Source organism: Penicillium waksmanii (genome assembly GCF_028829765.1).
Source record: "Penicillium waksmanii strain IBT 27052 chromosome Unknown utg000005l:1.0-5232799.0:1.0-5237142.0, whole genome shotgun sequence".
NCBI lineage: Eukaryota > Fungi > Ascomycota > Eurotiomycetes > Eurotiales > Aspergillaceae > Penicillium > Penicillium waksmanii.
Genome location: NW_026643252.1, coordinates 947,726 through 965,802, shown reverse-complemented (window position 1 = coordinate 965,802; position 18,077 = coordinate 947,726). Strand labels below are relative to the sequence as shown.

Here is an 18,077-nt window from a genome sequence, read left to right as displayed (position 1 = left end):
CCTTCTCTCCAACTTGCAACACGAATCTACACACTATGTCGGATGATGACTTCAGCAAACGTAAAATACCTCCTTCAGATTTGTCTCCTTCAGATTTGTCCCTCACTACGGAGTGAAAAAGCACCCATCCGGTAAAGTGGAACTTCGGTTTCGCGGAGGTGAGGAGGAAGTCGCGATGGACGACTCGGACACTCCAAAAATGCCAGACGGCCGGAGGAAGAATATGATGGCCTTACTGAATCATCTTCTCGAGAAGAAAGAGCCACTGTGGCAGCCTAGGGCCCGGGTTTCTAGGGTCTCAGAAAGCATGAAGTAAGAAATGTTTATGTCTTAACTCATTCTCACAATATCCTGCTGACGGGTGTCAAAGGTCTCCAGGTGATTTCCAGGGAAACATTATACCTTGGGCAATCTCAGAGGAAGACAAATCACAAGCCAAAAGCTACTCCTCTCTGATGACAAATATGCTGCTGGAAACAAAAACAACCCAATATCATGTTTATTTCGCCGACGGCTCTCTTCGCAGCCGTAATGGCAGAGCAGCCGCCGGGATCGTGTGGAGAAAACCTAGTCCATCGGACTGGGGCGGGCAAGGACTGCATTTCTCCGTGAAAACTTCGAACAGCAATTTGGTCGAGCTATATGCTATTGATTGCGCGCTGGAACTAGCAACGAGAGAAATATTAGAAACCAAGGCACGATCCCGGAAGACCCATGAGGTACTGATCTTCACGGATTCCCAAGGTGCGCTAATTGGAATCAAGAATTTTAAATCCCAAAGGTCACCGTCTGCCAAGCAAGAGAAAGAACATCACCGCCTTCTCCAATCAGTGATGGGCCGCAGTGAAGCGCTAAAGAGTCAAGAGGTCAATCTTGAATTACATTGGGTTCCTGGGCATAAAGACGTGCCGGGTAATACCCTCGCGGATAAAATAGCGGTTGCCATGGCCAAATCAACGATCAATGGTTGAAGAGAGAGAAAAGAAAAATCTTACATCGAGAGATTTGTACCGACCATGACAATCCATCCCTTCCCTTCCAATCCAACCGTGATATTTCGATTCTTGCGGGTACTGCTGCTCCAGCAGAACATAAGAGACGGGACTCCAAATATAGGAATTCAAAACAGAAATGAACGCCATGACCGCATCAACAGCATTAGTGAAGCATTTATCTACCAATGAATAACACTTTGAATGACACTTGACAAGTATTGGGACGCGAAGAGACAGGCTTTAAACAGTATGTTAATGGGTATGACATTGTCACAAGCTCCCGAACCAAAAGAAAGCAAGTTCTAGATCGAATCGATAAATTGCAAACCATTTCGCCGGCCATGACATCCCATATTAGCCTCGAAAATAATTGTAGCATAGAGGCGAGCAATCAAATCCATTTCCCCCGCCTCTTGGGGTTTTCTATGACCCACTATAATGTGCAGATCTCACATCCCCGTACTCGTACTCGTATACTTTACCTTAAACCATCATAAACCGTAAACCATACCCTGTTTGTTCGCTCTCTCCGATTTTCCAGTAGTTGATCATTTTATTTTACACCCAAGGCTAGGCAGAAATCATGCTTAAAGTGAGCCGTGTTTCGCACGTTAATTTTTTGGAATCAGACTTTTCATTCATTAACAAAACATAATGCATTGGCTCTTTCAAGCCGTTATAAGCACAGCAACCCTCAGCTTAGCAGCGGGGGTACCGGCACCACCCAAATCAGAACCAATTGAGGTAATCGAACTACCTTTGCCTCCTGTGGCACCAACAAATGATACAGGCGCATGCAATACTTCCATAAATTCTCGACATACCGGATGCATTGGAAAAACATCGGACTTTTTTCAAGCAGGCGATTTCGCACCTGATGGGAACCATGTTGTTGCCACTGTGGAATTCATCGGCGCTCCCCTCGCGCCACACCCCGCTAGCATATTTACTGGGAAACAGCTCATTTTGGTCAAGACGAACGGGGCTAGGTTTAGTACAGGCGATCCTTGGAAATGCTTGAGCTGCGGCGTGCCATCGCGGAATGCCCGCTCCCTCGACGACGCAAGAGATTATCCACACATTGCCAGAAATGGCCAACAAGCCCTTTGGGGACACAATATCTTGTATTGTGGTGGTATTCCACTCGTCAGTGAACGCTGTACGCCGGATAAAGTGTACATCTACCCCATATATTGGCCAGCTGGCGCCAATAGTTCTGGGAGTCCACGAGAGATGCGCATGCACCCTGATGATAAACATATGGGATGGAGTGCGTTTACGAGTGGGGGCGAAAACTCATACTATGGCCGACTACAGTTCAACGAAAGCCCAACAAATGGCACACTTCGGGTTCCGCGATACGATTTGGTTGGCGTCAATCTTCTCGCTAAACCCAATGGCACAGCGCCCATCATGGCCCAAGGATCGGAGTTGAAGATAGACAACCAGGCTATAGGTGTAGGTGAGTTACGGGGATTTAGCGGCGCTGGAGATGAGATACTTTACATCGGGCCAACACGTGAAGCAAACAACATTGATGTATTTGCTGTTCATATCATTACCGGTGTAGTTCGCCGTCTCACCAGCCACCCGGAATACGCCGATCCAATCGCCTTCTCTCGTGACAATCAGTGGTTTGTGACAATGGATACTCGAGGATCAAACCGCCAAATGTGGATGGCGGGGATGCGACATATTGCTCCTCTTGTGGATCTTGTCACGGTTACAGCTGCTTCATCTACCCGCAACAATGGGGCACGTCGATTCTTTCAGCCGATCCTCATCGACCGATATGGTGATCGCGGCGACTACTTTGGTCAACATGTCAACTATGCGGGTAATGGAACAAATGGGAGCGTTAACGATCCCAACTGGAATGGCAAGGCCGATCCGGCATTTTCTCCAGATGGCACCCATATTGTATACTGGCAGAGCTTGGTTATTCCACCTGCATGTGGAGGAAGCAACCCATTAACGTGCCCAGCTTCTACTGCTCAAGGAGGTCGCACTTATCGAGTTATGTTAGCTCGTTTAGCAACTCGCAAGCCCATTTCCCCAGTCCCCGTTTTCGACGCTCCAGACACGATTCCATGGGCTACTCAATTCCCGCCAGGAGCTAGCCTCCCTAGCACTTACTCTTTACCTCCGGGAAATTACACTCTCCGTGGAAAGCACAGTGGATTTGCAAAAACGAGAATAGCAAAGGACCTCTTGCTTGACATTATCAAAATGGTCTCGGTCGAGTATACCAACTTTTCTGATGATGGAGAACACTATATTCACGGCCACGAAGCTGTGACCTTGACGTTGTCGGCTTCTGATCCCTGGTTAAACCATCTTGATTGGTACTCTGACATTTTACAAACTGGTGCTACAAACGCTTCGAAGAAGACTGGCCCGGGGGGCTTCCATCTCACAATAAGTGCCCTCGAGAATATTTTTGAAGCCAATGGAACATTGACTACTACTGTGAATGGAGTTACATATCATCAGCCACTGAATGGAGCATAGAAACATTGGAAACCAATTGCTCATTTGGGTCTATTTGCTCTATAGGGGACAAACAACCATTGGATTACAGTATTTTCTAGTCTCGCTCCTAGTTCTTTCAGACAGACAAAGAAATTCCAAATTGAAGATATCATCTAGTTCAATTGATTTGAATAGAACTAAATTTGAATGACTTTTATTATCATTTAAACCACGTATTTGTGAAAGATCGCAAGTGGAGGCTGCTGGACCAGCAAATAGAGTTGATGCCAAGACCGGGCCTTCACATGTCACGCCACGGACCCCTTTCTCCCCCCAACGATTTACTCCTCCGCGACTTTTTTGCGCATCAGCCCATACTCTCCTCCGCTTAAATTCGAGAGAATGCCCCTGCGGCTCCCGGCCGCCCTATTGATCTCGTCTCACCTCGTCCCTTCCACACGATTCCCTCCACCATGACTACCTCGAACGGCCATGCCTCGAAATCTCAGCAGGCGACACAGCGCCGCATCGAATACCATGAGGCCGACATTGTGATCGTCGGTGCTGGTATTCTGGGTTGCGCTCTGGCCGTCGCCCTCGGAAGACAAGGAAGAAGTGTTCTGCTTTTGGAGAGTTCCATGAAGGAGCCCGATCGCATTGTTGGCGAACTGCTACAACCCGGTGGCGTGCAAGCCTTGGAACAACTTGGCCTGCAAGATTGCCTCGATGAGATCGACGCGATTCAAGTTAAGGGTTATTATGTTAGTTATCATGGAGACCCTGTCCAGCTCGAATACCCCAAGGCCACCCCCTCATCGCCCGCCCCCCTGGGAAAAGCGTTCCACCATGGCCGCTTCGTGATGAAATTAAGGGAGGCGGCGCTCGACTGCCCCAACGTCACGGTCGTTGAGACCACAGCAACTGCTCTCGTGACCTCTTCTACAAACCCTTCACAGGTTCTTGGTGTGGAGTGCATCACCAATGATCTCAAGGACTGCTATTTCGCCCAGCTCACCGTCGTCGCCGACGGCTACGCTTCCAAATTCCGCAAAACGCACCACCCATACACCCCCAAGCGCCGTTCAAAGTTTTGGGGCCTCGAAATGATCGATGCGCAACTCCCGTCTCCCTGCTACGGCCACGTCCTTCTCAGCGACTGCCCACCCGTCCTCATGTACCAGATTGGCACCCACGAGACTCGCATCCTGATCGATATCCCTGATAACTTGCCCGCCGCTTCTGTAAAGAACGGCGGAGTTAAAGGCTATATGAAAAACACTGTTCTCCCTTCTCTTCCCGAGGCAACCCAGCCCGCTTTCGCGGCTGCCCTCGAAAAAGGAAACTTGCGGTCGATGCCGAACTCCTTCCTCCCGCCTTCAACCAATAAGACGCCTGGTATGATGATCTTGGGCGATGCGCTGAATATGCGACACCCTCTCACTGGTGGCGGAATGACAGTCGCACTGAACGACGTTTGCGTCATTCGTGAGCTGCTTAGCCCCGAGGCTGTGCCTGACCTGGGCAACACCACCTTGGTCTTGAAGCAACTCGCCCGTTTCCACTGGGCTAGAAAGAACTCGTCCTCTGTTATCAACATTCTCGCGCAGGCCCTCTATTCCCTGTTCGCCGCTGACGGTATGATTTCCCCCTCTCCTTCGGTTTTTACAATGAGCCCTCTTTAACACTCTGCAGATGTAAACCTCCGCGCCCTTCAGCGAGGCTGCTTCCGCTACTTCCAGATCGGCGCCGTCGATGGGCCCGTCGGTCTACTCGCCGGCCTCATCAAACAACCTCTCGTCCTCTTCTCCCACTTCTTCACTGTCGCCTTCCTCTCCATCTGGGTTCTCTTCCGCGACACTCCTTTGACCCACCTCATCCTATTCCCCTTCCGATCCATCATGGTCTTCTGGACCGCCTGCGTTGTGATTTTCCCATACATCTTCGCCGAGCTCCGGTCCTGATCAGACCATCCGGCGACGATCTTTATATTATATACCATTTGATGAACATAATGTGTTTCAGCGACGGGGCCCCATTATCATAATCTCCCACTTCTTCGACCTTTGATCGGGTATACTTCAGCTCTTTATGTGATTTAATTTATCCCCTCGTGGCTTTTCCAAGAGAAACAAAAGCGATTGACTGTACCAACACTTTTTCGATTATCGAGTTCGGGGGTTTACTTGTTCTTTTCCCGGTGTTCTTGAAGACTGTTCATTATTCGATGTGTCACCTACTAACATACAACTTACCTGGGTGGACGATACAATCAATGTCAAAATATGCCAATTGAATTGAATTTCCATAGAAACAAGCTTAGAAAACAATGCCTACATACCTCCCACTGGCAAATGCCAAGATTTACCCGTACACCTGGGCATTTGTAGTTCAAGTTCGTTAGCACCATGCATGGTACCACTCACACTCACAGTTCGCAAAAACGAAGGCTTACCTCGGGTGCTTTGATGAATGAAGATACTTCGTCCTATACGCAAGCCAAGAATTGGAATAATTACGTGACAACCCCCCAGCAATTTGATTTGGCCATGCAGGTCGGTACAAACTAGTACTTCTTAACATTCTTGTCCTACCTGCACCAGCCCATGACGGCAGGCGTGATCTGGATGGCGCAATGTCATCCCAGCAAGGGTTCGTATGGTGATGGCGCCTACATATGTACTAGTAGAAGGCCTAGGTACATTGCCCTCGCCCTCGACTCCCCCCCCCCCCTTCCTCATTTTCCTCCGATGGAATTCGGAGAGGAGGATCGCTTTGTCGCTTCTTTTCCTTCCCAGCATGAGGCTATGGATACCTTTCAACACCAGTGAGCCTTTATGGAGTGATTCTCACCCATGGATGGCTTACCTTGTCTTTGGTGGATCTTTCCATGTCATATTCCAGTCCGACTTGCGGTCTAGTCTCATTCGTCGAGGATGTGAGATAAATGCTTGCTTCTTGATAAAGTGTGAACCCAAGGATGGCGAATTTCGTCTATTGCAATGCAATACTATGTACAAACACGATCCCAAGTCTATTCTAACAAAATACAATCAAATGCTGATATTGACAGATCTCCAGTTCAGCAGCAGCAGCATGACCAAGGACAAACAAACCCGCTACATCCCATCTACAACAAACTTCGGGACACATGAATTGCAATAAGCCTTTTTTCGATTTTTTTATAGTTTCTCATTGACAGGGTTGTTAATTCTCTTTTTATACAGAACCGAAAAGGAAAAAAATGGCACCATAAGAATCAAGACACTTGGAGGGAAGAACAGAGGGAGAAAAAAAAGGGGGGGCAAAGCAAAAGAGGAAGAGAGAAAAAAAGAACACCCAGTGGGAAAGGGATCTAGCCCATGTAACACAAGAAAACTCCAAACAGCTTGCGAGAAAGAAGGAATGCACAAAAAAGAAGCAGGTGCGGAAACAGATGTCGTTCGCCGTGCGTTGTTGCGTGGAATTCCTGAAAGATGATGATGAACATGATGAAACCGGTCCCCAAGTCTTCATTCTTCATTCTTAGTTTGTTATTTGTTATTGTTATTGTTTGCTGTCGTCGTTTTCTTCTTCTTATTCTTCTCGTATCTTGATTTCGCTTTCGTGGGACTCTGTTGAATGTGATGGGCGTTGACGCATATGCCTCGTCTCTCTCCAGACATCGATATGAAAATGGAAGTATCAAGACAATAAAACAAGATGTCTGGCGGGGAAAAGCTAACGATGATACTCCATGAAAGCAGGGCTGGATGATTGTCGTTGGGGAAGATTGATGTTGTCCCCTATGCTAAATGTGTTTTGTTTTTTTGGGGCGCGGCGTGGGCGCCTTTTGCTTTTGCAGTGAAAAGATTCGAATGGTGCCATACTGGAACTGGAAATCGCACACTTTCACCCGCCTTTACGCATCGACTCATCTGCGGGAAGAGGTTCGGGGCCACCGTTAATTCCATTGCGTGATTCAGCAGATGACTTCGCGTTGCGACGGTGCTTTTTCTTGGTGGTTTGCCAGCCACTATGGCCATGATCGGTAGCCCCGTTTGTCGCCACGCCGGACTTTTTGGATGGGTTCTCCTTTGCGTCCCCGCTTGTGGTTGAAGTATCCTGTCGGCCCTTGGATTTGGACTTGTGGCTGTGGCCGTGGCTCACCCCATTCGTCTTCTCCGAGGCATCCACCCCATTTGTCCGGCGCTTCGAGGTTGAGTGTGTTTGTCGACCTTCGTTGGCACCTGCAGAAGAGGTAAATTTATCACCCCCAGAATTGTGACTCTTCGCCTGGCTTGTGTCCTTGCCAGTGCCATGGTGCGAGGAGCCGTTTTTATTCGTCTTGTTCGCCGAATGGGACTGGGCGAGCTTCTCGGCGTTTGATAGATGGTAATTCTGCAGTCGGCTGGCGAGCAGCTCAGGTTGGCCATTTGTCTTTTCCAGCTGAGTTTCCGTATTTCCATTGCTCTGTTTTTGTGCTTCGAATGGTGACTGCGTGAACACAGGCGTTTGTTCCATTTCAAAGGGGACGGGCTCTTGGAAATCCTGAGACAGGGAATCGGAATAGCTGGCAGGGGTGTTGATGTTGTGGTCCTCGGAAGTCGAAGTATAGGCGGTACCCACAGTATACGAATCAATGAAGTCAGATCCATACGCCGGACGAGGTTCATTGGGTCGAACCGAACCATCTACAATGAGTGGTCCTCCACGGTCAGCGGGGCGCGTGGATGCTGAGCGCTGCGGCGGTTGTGACGTTGAAGCCTTTGGCGCTGGCGTCGGGGTCTGATCGGACCGTGAGCTCGAACCTTCGGACGAAAAGACTCCCCCGGAGGATCGGTATTCCTGTTGCACAGGGAGGAAAGACGAATAACCATTCTGCAGCATTCCCACGTGAGAAGCCAATGTGGGTAGCATATTGTTCTGCTGGTATAATTGCAGCTGCTGAGGGGTAATGTAATAACCTAGCAGGTCCTGTGAGCGGTTCTCGTCGACAGAATCAGAGCGAGAGCCATTGCTCGGGAGGCTGTTTGACGGCATATTGGTCTCGTCTCCACTACCATCTCCACGTTCCAAGGATTCGGGAATCGGGCGTTGCTTAGAGGCGTAAGACGTATCAAGGGGCTGTGGAATCGTATACAGGGGCGTGAAAGTCGGAAACGAGGGCGAATTTTGGGGTCGTGCGGGTTGTGACTGGGCCCTTAGCGATGCTTTGGGTGAACCATTTACAACGGATGACCGCCGAGAATTTCGACGGAGGTCGGGAAGTGTGTTGGTGGCAGATGGAGACGGAGGGTTTGTCGCGCTAGCTTGCATGCCAGAGGCGCTGACAGAGGCATAGGTAGGGTTAAGGAGGGGTGTTTGCCGCTGGGACGGGGTGAGTGGCGGCTGATTTACAGTACCTGACCTTGAGCGAGAGTTCTCCTCGCCCGAGTACTCCTGTTGTTGGGGCATTGGGAATTGGAGGAAAGGCTGGCGAAGGAAGTAAGGCGGAGGGCGACCGGTGATGAGGGCTTGGTTTTGCAACTGCATCCTCAACTCTTGTTCTTGAGCTTGAAGAAGTTGAATCTGCTGGTAGAGCTGATCATGAAGCATATACTGGGCCTGCTGCTGCGCTTGCAGGGACAATTCGGATGCATTCGTGGCACTCGGTTGTCGGAATGTATTGTTGTTGGACTTTCCTCCAGTGTTGGACGCCCGACGACCACCTGCAAACCCGCCTCGGGGAGTTTGATTGTTATATCGCCCACCACGACCACCACCCCGACCTCCGCGATTGGGTAATGAAGGGGTGATGATAGGACGTGGTTGTGGCGGTGGTCGCTCCCAAGTCCGTTCTTCCTCGAGTGGGTACTCGAATTGCGCGCAGCAATCAGCTAGGTCTCCTACAGAAGCACACTTGAATGCTCGCCGCAATTCCATATGCAATCCTCGAAACGAAGTGTCGTCGGCAGTATTTCCCAAATTCCTCGATGTGTTGAACGGTTCCTCCACACAAAGTCGGTTATTCACCATCAGGTGCCAGCCCTTGCCCTCTTTAGATACCAATTTGCCCTCGCGTACAGAGATGACGGTCTCCTCGTAGTTGAGTTCGTGGCCGTAGTATCGAAAGAACTCAAAGAAAAGTTCACCGACAGATTGCTTGTTCTTCTGACCAAAATCCAACAATGACTTGAGATTATCGTCAAACGAATATACCAAACCCTCGGGGGTTGCCTTTTTCTCGTGCGGCCGAGCCTGGAGGCTAGGAAGAATGGGGGGGATTTCTCGTCTGCAAGAAGTTGATGATGAGGCAAATCCAGGTGTATGAGCTCAGTGTCCCTCCAAGAGCCGCGTCGTTCAGGATCCGTCGTTTCGTCCAGTGCTTTACACTCATTGCTAACGGTCGTACCCGTTCATCGACATCGACATAGGTGCGGATCATCCGAGTATTTTCCAACGCTAGAGTATTATTCACGTTCATGTCGCAAGCCAGTTTCAACTCGGGATCCCAGATCTTCACGATAGGAACCTTTGCATGTGAAACGCAGACAACTCGTTCCATTCCGTCTGGTCAAAGAGTCAGTCGGCGGCCAAAATGAAAGATGAAGATCTCCAAGATCTCAGAAAAGCGAAATTCTTACGTTCTGCCAAAACCTTCGCCAGAAGACACACATGCTCCAGGTCCTTGAAGTTTGTCGTAATACAAATATCCACTGTTGCAGGTCAGCCTTTCAGATTCCCTTTGTTTGTCTGTAGACACCCTTCGAAATTCTGCGTCGTGGTCCTTTCCTGGACTGAAGAAACGTACCATCCGAATCACTAGAGCAGAGTTTGTTCCCCGACGAGCCAAAGACGTTGGCCTTGATTTCATGACCGGGCCACTGATCATTGAACAGCTTCTCCAATTTGCGAACGAGCTGATGCCGTCGATCATCGCTTTCCGCAGATGGTAATAACCGATCATATAAGTCCATGATGTCCGCCGTCATTTTCTTCTCTTCCTCCGGGACCAGCTTTTTCTTCAGTTCCTCCTTCTCCTCCGGTAACGGATCCGCACCAAGACTATAGGGTATTCGTCTTCGGAAATAAGCCATGGCGGTTTCATATTTACAACCTCCAAGCGGTTTTCGAGCGGAAGGGGGCAAATGTATTGATTCGGAATGTGTCGATCGAGGAGAGGTGCTCCCGCGAGCGGGTGAGGGCGATCGAGAGTGGAAGGAGAGGTTGCGCGCATGTTGGTATGGAGTGGAGGGAAGGGAATTTGATTGCTGCGATGTCAATGGAGGGCGATGTGGAAGGTCGGTCGCGTCGGACTGCGGCATCCAGGCCATGGTGGGAGGCTGCTCCGACGCTATCGGTGGGATGTCACCACTGTGCTGGGAACAGTTTGCATTCCCATCGATGAAGGGGACCATATAGCAGTTTCCAACAAAGTCCTCGTCTTTGTGTCGGACTCGGCGACTCGGTTGTGAATCCACACCCACCACACTCACTCGAGACAGCCCCTCCGGGTCCACTCAATGGTACAAGCGGCCAACGAAAGCCCAGCAAAAGAGATTGTCTCCTGCTGGTCAAGAAGGTAGGGTATTTGAACAAAGTAGCAAGGCTCGCGGTTCCTTTCGTCGGAAAAAGGAAAGTGAGGTTTTTGGGGAGGGAGGGGTTTTTTTTTTCTCCAGAGTGGAGGAGGGGAGATGGTAGAATTTGGTTGCGAAACGGGAGGTGGAGGTGAATCAATCGCCCTCACACACGGTTCTCAAAATTGGAGAGAAACCACAGTCGAGAAGAGAAGATAAGAGGTCTCAACCAGGAGTCAAGGGGGAGGGGGAGTGGGAGGAGTAGAGACGAGAGAAAGAAAGAAGCAAATGTCGAGGACCGAACAGGGAAGCAGTTCAGTGAACGGTTAAAGGGGAGGGAACGTGGCGCTCGGGGAACAACACGGAGGTGGAGGAGGAGGAGGGGGGGGAAGGGCGAGTAAGATGGGCAGGTCGTGGGTAATCGGGAGGAACCAACCGGGGTTCCGATTGAAGACGAAGAGGATCGTGGGAGAAGGAGAGGAGAGAGAAGAAGTGTTGTGTAGTCAAGTGTAGTCAAAGTGAAGATGCGAGTAAAGCCCCCCCCTGGCGGTAAGTCCAAAGCAAAGGCCAAAGGTTATCAAGTCAAGCCGACCGCACCTTTTTTTAGTCTTCTAACTAGTCCACCTCTCACCATCGCAATGGAAATGGAAATGGAAATGGAAATTGAAATTGAAAATGGACTTATTACGGAGGGGATCTGCTGAAACCTGTCTACTCAGCCAGAATACGAAGGGCGCCTAAGTGTTTCTCTACCTGCGACATGCATGATTTCCACAGCATGGCATAGTTACTTTAGTAGGGAACTACAGGAGTACTCAGTAGCTACATCCTGCCAACTCTTCTGCCAGCTATCGACAAGGTTTACCGAGTATCATTATGTATTTCCCATTCATCTCTTTGACTTGATCTTATCCAATCCCCTACCCCTTTACTTCCTTTCTACGCCACCCTGCAAATCAACCCGGAGATGCTGCAGGTACCAAGAGATCCGATAGTGTATCAAATGGTATCGAATGGGCCCCCTTTCTGATCGACACTCTGCTTTCCTCCCCGCGATTCTGCGCATCCTTGCACGTGTGACTTGACTACTACTATAAGTATACACTAAATCGCCCTAATCGGAGATATCCAGGCCACCATCAGCGTCAAGGGAAGCCACCTTATTTAATTATAGTATTGCAATGCAGTGAGCCTCGGGAGCCGGATGGTGAGAGTGAGCCCTGAACTTCTCTCCCTTTCTTTGACCCAACCCTGAGGGCCCGCTCTGTGATCAATGATCAGTGATCATTGGACCCGCCGGCATTCCCATCCCCCTACTGCCCCGATGAAAGAACCTTGTGGCTGGATCATTTCTCCTAAGACCGCGAGACCATGGCCGGTGCCGAACACCCCTTTATCTCTCCGGTCGCGCTGCACCCAATGTTTGGAAGCATGGAGTACATAGTACAATGGGCGATTTCCACAAATCGCTTTCTATCCCCGTGGTCTCGACTCCCTCGCTTCGGTGACATGCGGACAAAGCCCTTTTGTGTAAAAGCTGATCCGTGGGACGAACCGATCCCGAGGTCTTAACGGGGGGTGAAGAAAAACTTGAAGGAAAGAAAAAGAAAACAGAAGCAAAAAGGCTAGAAGAACCAGATCCCACCGCCGAGAGCTCATGTAGGTAGTTACGGAGTACGGAGTACTAGTATGAGCGTGGCTCAGGTAGCCTTTTCCTTATTTCTTTTTTATAAGCTGGTTTATGTCCAGGTGTATATCCATGTCACGCGACGCAACAACTAATCTGCAAATCTTTTTACACTAAAGCTGGCTTCAAATCATCACCTACCCCGTAAAACCTTCCAATTATTTCCGGCGGTGCGGCCGAGTGGGATATTTTCATTTAGCGCTGTTGCCCCCTGGCAAGTCTATATGGCGAAACTTGAAGCTATTATGGGGCCAACCCTTTCGCTACCATTCTTTTGTTTGATTCTTTTTGTTTTTGTTTTCTTTTTTAGCTTGGATCGAGGCCTCCCGGGTGACGCAGGCACATCCCCTGGGGACAACTTTCCTGGTGATACCCCAATACACTAATACACTCCGGAGAGTACGCGAGAAGAACTTGGAGAGAGTGACTCTCGGCAGATGATCGCGAAGAATATTAGAGTTTCTGGGGAAAGCTGGGTCGGGAGTTCCCATGGTCTCCTGTACTGGGGATGTATACAAACTGATTAATATAGCGGGCCTCGAGATCAGGCCAGATCCGAGCCAGTGTTGCACTCTGGGTATAGGACTATACCAGTGGCTCTAACCCACCAAGCGATTCACTCCGGACACAGCCCCGCCCACATGGGCACTGGCAGGCGTCACAGGCGTCACGTACGCTGCTCTACCAGCTGCAAACTAGTACATTCTGCGCGGGCATGAAGCGGGCCCGCGCTGACTGGATTGAGGATGAACATCCAATCTGAAGGGGAGGGGCCGCGGACCTTGCGGGAGAATATACTACATTGCTTTGTACTCCGTACTCTGTACATATTTGTGAGCAAGTACCTTAGGTACTCCGTACTGTAGAGTATTGCCCCACATGGGCCTCCTGAATTGACCGGCCGATGCGTTGGTCATAGCACGGACCAAGATGGACGGGGCAAAGGCCCGGGGGCGGAAATAATGCCACTAGAGAGTGCAGCTAACGTCCTCCGTGGGGTGCATTCCGAAACGAACTCTTGAGGCTTCCTTGTTCTCTGAAGGGCTGGCCGAAACCTGGAACCTTGACCAGTGGATAGGATGCATGATGGAAAGCAAAAAGAAGCCCTCTACCCTTCCCCACCTCTGGTTCGCAGCTCAGCTCAGCCGTCGCAAGGCGGCGAAATGAGCCTTGGCAGGCTGCATGCGAGTGCAGGGCGCATTGCAGTATTGAAGTATTGCCATCATCATACAGCCAGCTCCGCGACGAAAGCCGAGACGAGCAAGGCACGGGGGCGGGCGAGATGGAGTAGAGGAGAGGGAAAAGGTGGAAAGCGGATCTGGCGGCAGTCCTCTGGAGTAGGGTTGGTCCTCGACGTGGAGAAGTATGAAGTATCGAGAACAAAGACAATGTCTGTGCTAAGTACTTGAGTATGGTTAGTACATCAGTCGATTGGACACACAAAGGTGGAGGAACCTTGGTGGGAGGATACATGTGTATAAGTACACAGTAGTTACGGAGTACATAGTACTAATACTACTGTAGTAAGGGTATACGAGGATGGGGCCCCTTGGACTAGGCGCATGCCCCGTTCTCAAGACCGGGAATTGCCGCGTGGAGGAGATTATAGTGTACTTACACAGTATACTGTAACTAACTATACTCTACTGTAGTTTAGTAATAACTACAGTACTACTAACTAGTATACAGTTAGTATACCTAGCAGTTAGTATACAATGATACTTCAGTATAGGTATACGTATAGGTAGTTACTACTACACGAGATGGCAATAGCAATAGCCATGGCATTGGTAATGCTATGCTATGCTATGACTATAGCCAAGTGTACTCGTACTCATGCAAAGATTATTAACTCGTCCTACTGTAACTAACTGCTTGTAATCTCGGGTGCGCCCCTCCTTTGAATCCACCCACACCAACTCGACCCCCCCCAAAATAGCCACCGTGACCCTCCTCCTTTTTCTTTTCCCTCTTACCCCCTCTTTTTTACTATCTCTCCCTCTTTCTTTCGACCTTGACTCGTGGGACTCCATCTTCAGAGGCTACTCCTTGTAAGTATTTTCTGTTTCCTCGGACCTACCCCGATCGTCCCCTCCCTCGTGCCAACCCAAAAAAAAATGCCCAAGCCCAAATTCCCCCGATTCCGCCGGAGTGCGGCACGGAGAGGACCCACGGCCATTTTTCTCAGGCGATCTCACGATTTGCATTTGAGATGATGGGGACCAGTTGGGAACCCTCTTTTCTCCTCTATCTGTCTCCTCGAATTTTTGGCCTAAATTTCTCTACGGTGGTGGTCACTTACATTTTCGCTTTTCTTGTTTCCAGATCGCCTCTGATTACTCCCGGATCCTCTCTCCTCCGCCTTCCGCTCCCCCTGAACCGTCGTCGTTCCGCGAAGATTCCTCTCAACGACCATGTCTTCGTACTACGAACCACAGGGCTGGCAGGCTCCTTCTGCTACACCACGCCAGGCTTCGTGGGAGCAGCCCGTGCCTCCCTCCCGGTCAGGTATGCTCTTCGTCAACCCCGATTTTCTGCCGATCAAAAAACTTGGAGGGAAAAAAATAAAATAAGAAGAATCGAAAAAATTGACACATAGTCTTCTTTCCAGGCTCCAGCTCGGTCTCCCAGCGTGATGATAGTCCGGCATTCTCCTCTCAATTCGACGGTATGCACAATCCTTTCGCATCTCCGCTCTCCTTCGTCTCCCCGAGTCCCGTTCGTTTGTCGCACGACCAAAATGATGGATGGAAAATTATCTGTGGCACACACAACCTATCGTATGACGATAGTGAACCCCATCAGCTTCAATCGAACGGACTCGGGGTCAATCATCGAATCTCGAGAGAAGAAAATTTATACACATATCAATTGGAGAATGAACAAATACTAATCTAATTATTTCTGTGAAGAGGTTGACCGCGCGATCGACAACCTTGTCAAGAGCGGCAAGCTGTGGAATGCTCCTCGCCGGGACTCGATGCCTATGATGATGGGCCGGCCCTACCCTGAGTACGGTATGTGGCAATTGGATCCGATCCGACGAGGTGTTCGACCTTCTGATTCGAAATTCCGTGACAGACCCGCGCATGGGCGGCCCCCAGCGCCACCATTCCGTCAGCGAGTTTGAGAACAGCAATACCAACAACCGAGCGCACCCTTCCGGTAATGCCCAAGGCTTCTATGCCTCCCAGCGTTACCAGGGTCGGACGAATGAGGTGGATCAAATGATGCAGGCGAAACGTCGGATGGCAGCACAGCGAGAGCGGGAGCTCCGCAACTATCACCAGGAGCAGCAGTACAACCGAAGTACGTGGTAGCGTGTGTTCTTTTTTTTCTCTCTTGTTCTTCCCTCATCTTCCCTTGTCTCTCTCCATCTCTCTTGACGCTATATTCCCCCGTCATTGTTCCACATTTTCCTGTCATGCTTCTTTTCGCTGCATCTATATGTATCCGTCGGGCCACTTTTTTCTGGTGTATAATATTACATTCTTTCTGTTTGGCATTTTGTCTTGAAAACTCGGGATTTTAATTCGTCTTCTCTTTCCAAAGGCCTCCTCGCCGAACTGTCTGCAAGCAAATCCGATCGCTCCCTCAGCCCGGCTGCTATGAGTGAAGAAAATCACCGCGGCCTCTTGCACCGTCAGCACCGCGCCCTGTATGGCAACGAAAGCCCAGCCTTCTTCAATACCGGCCCTCTTTCTGATGATAATTCCCGGCCTGACAGCCAAGCGGCCACTCCTTCCTCGACCGGTGTCCGCGGATCCTCCCCCCCGGGCCGTCGATGCCTTCGGTCTAACTCAGACCCCCGTTGCCGAGTCGACCTCGAGCCTGCAGTCACCATCCCGTGCCAATAGCACCTCGTCGCCGAGTTCCGCCATTAACGCCGGATTCCCCGATCAGCCCGGTACTGCGACCTCGTCTCCCGGCGGTGCCGCCTCGCCTTCCTCCCGACAGGCCCCCTCCAAGCCTGGCACAGGCCCCATTGGATCCGTCGGCGTGGGTCCCATCGGCTCTCGCCAAGTCGCTGGTCAATCCACCGCTCCTCCCTCCAACCCGGCTCTGAACAAACGCTCAACCACCCCTCTCCCTTCTCCTTTGGGATTCGGCTTCACCCCCGGTGAGGCTGCTGCTTCTCATGCGGCGGCCACTTCCGCAAGCTCCAACCCCGCCGTTGCCGCCCCTGCTGCATCTGGCCCCAAGGACCCGTCCGCGGGTGGTGTCAGTTTGGGCTGGAGCAACGGCAGCGGTGTCTGGGGTTCCAAGAGTGGCCTTGGTGTCCAGGCCTCTGTGTGGGGTTAATTTGGACTAATGTATTTTGCGCACCCCATTCATTGGCTTGACACATTGCGTTGTTGGCATGCATTTTGGACATTTTTGGACGTGGGGAGTTAACTCCGTTTACCCTTTTCCGGCGGCATTTCTTCGAGGAAGCCGGGGCTTTTACTTTACTTTACTCTACTTTTCTCTTTTTGGGGAGAGCGAATTCGGGTCTTGGAGCACGCTTGGTATATATAATGATGGCAGAGGGATGGGTTATGCCGGAACAGCTTTGAGGTCCTGTTCTGCATGCATCCCCTTTTAACGCTCGGTTTTGGTTTCTTCTTCAGCTCTGTTATGTTCTGTTCTGTCCAGTTCTTCTCTTTTGTTTCTTGTCATTTTGGATTGCTTCGGTTTGGGATTGGATACCAAGCTGGCTTGGGCGGATGAAAGAGGTGTTGTGTCGCCACTGGTTATGGTTTTCGGAGTCTTCTTGCTATTTGGTGTCACTTTTGGTTTGGGACAAAACACCCACACTCACATATCTGAACTTGCAATGGAGCGAGTCTTGTTGTCTTTTTTGGTTTTGACTTCCAGTCTCTGTTGTTGTTTTTATCTTCTATCTTGTTTCTTTTTTTGCCTTCATCTGGTGCCTATGCTGTGTTGGATGGTCGGATGGGATATCTTGGCGCTTATAGTCTGAGGCTCACGGGTTTCTCATTTCTCGGTGTTCTCAGCTCCAACGGTCTTGTTCTTTGTCTTTGCAATTGTCCTTTTTTTTGGTGTCTATCTACCTACTGGCAAGCAAGGAAAGGGTTGGTGCGGAAAGGGGTTCGGAAAATATTTTGTACACAACACAGAATTTTAGCAATTTTCTTTAACCAGATACTGCTGTTGGTACAATAAAAGAAATTTTGACCTCGAGAACAACAATTGGTTTTCTTGTTACGAGGTCGTCCAGCGGTAAACACAATGGTAGTATAGTATTCATCCTCATACTACAGTACCAATATTAAGCAGTGTTTTCGATCTTAACTACCATAAGGTAGTAGGAGATCCATAGGCCAGCAATTGAATCTGCTTCCATTTGGTAGTCGGATATACTAACTATTATATTGTATGACTTCA

At 50.0% G+C, this 18,077-nt stretch overlaps 4 protein-coding genes across 4 annotated transcripts; 3 read left to right on the top strand and 1 right to left on the bottom strand.

The window, feature by feature from the left end:
* Window positions 1-1,649: 1,649 nt before the first annotated feature.
* Window positions 1,650-3,506, top strand: N7481_005268 (uncharacterized protein; the record flags this gene model as incomplete). The annotated part of the gene is made up of 1 exon (XM_057264487.1): window positions 1,650-3,506. One exon carries the CDS (start codon window positions 1,650-1,652, stop codon window positions 3,504-3,506), a length of 1,857 nt encoding a protein of 618 aa, XP_057122207.1.
* Window positions 3,507-3,940: 434 nt separating this feature from the next.
* Window positions 3,941-5,428, top strand: erg1 (squalene monooxygenase erg1; the record flags this gene model as incomplete). The annotated part of the gene is made up of 2 exons (XM_057264486.1): window positions 3,941-5,102; window positions 5,160-5,428. 2 exons carry the CDS (start codon window positions 3,941-3,943, stop codon window positions 5,426-5,428), a joined length of 1,431 nt encoding a protein of 476 aa, XP_057122206.1.
* Window positions 5,429-7,355: 1,927 nt separating this feature from the next.
* Window positions 7,356-10,843, bottom strand: N7481_005266 (uncharacterized protein; the record flags this gene model as incomplete). The annotated part of the gene is made up of 4 exons (XM_057264485.1): window positions 7,356-9,683; window positions 9,838-9,995; window positions 10,070-10,141; window positions 10,237-10,843. 4 exons carry the CDS (start codon window positions 10,841-10,843, stop codon window positions 7,356-7,358), a joined length of 3,165 nt encoding a protein of 1,054 aa, XP_057122205.1.
* Window positions 10,844-15,103: 4,260 nt separating this feature from the next.
* On the top strand, window positions 15,104-16,991 carry N7481_005265 (uncharacterized protein; the record flags this gene model as incomplete). The annotated part of the gene is made up of 6 exons (XM_057264484.1): window positions 15,104-15,197; window positions 15,301-15,357; window positions 15,602-15,706; window positions 15,771-15,998; window positions 16,242-16,444; window positions 16,494-16,991. 6 exons carry the CDS (start codon window positions 15,104-15,106, stop codon window positions 16,989-16,991), a joined length of 1,185 nt encoding a protein of 394 aa, XP_057122204.1.
* Window positions 16,992-18,077: the final 1,086 nt, after the last annotated feature.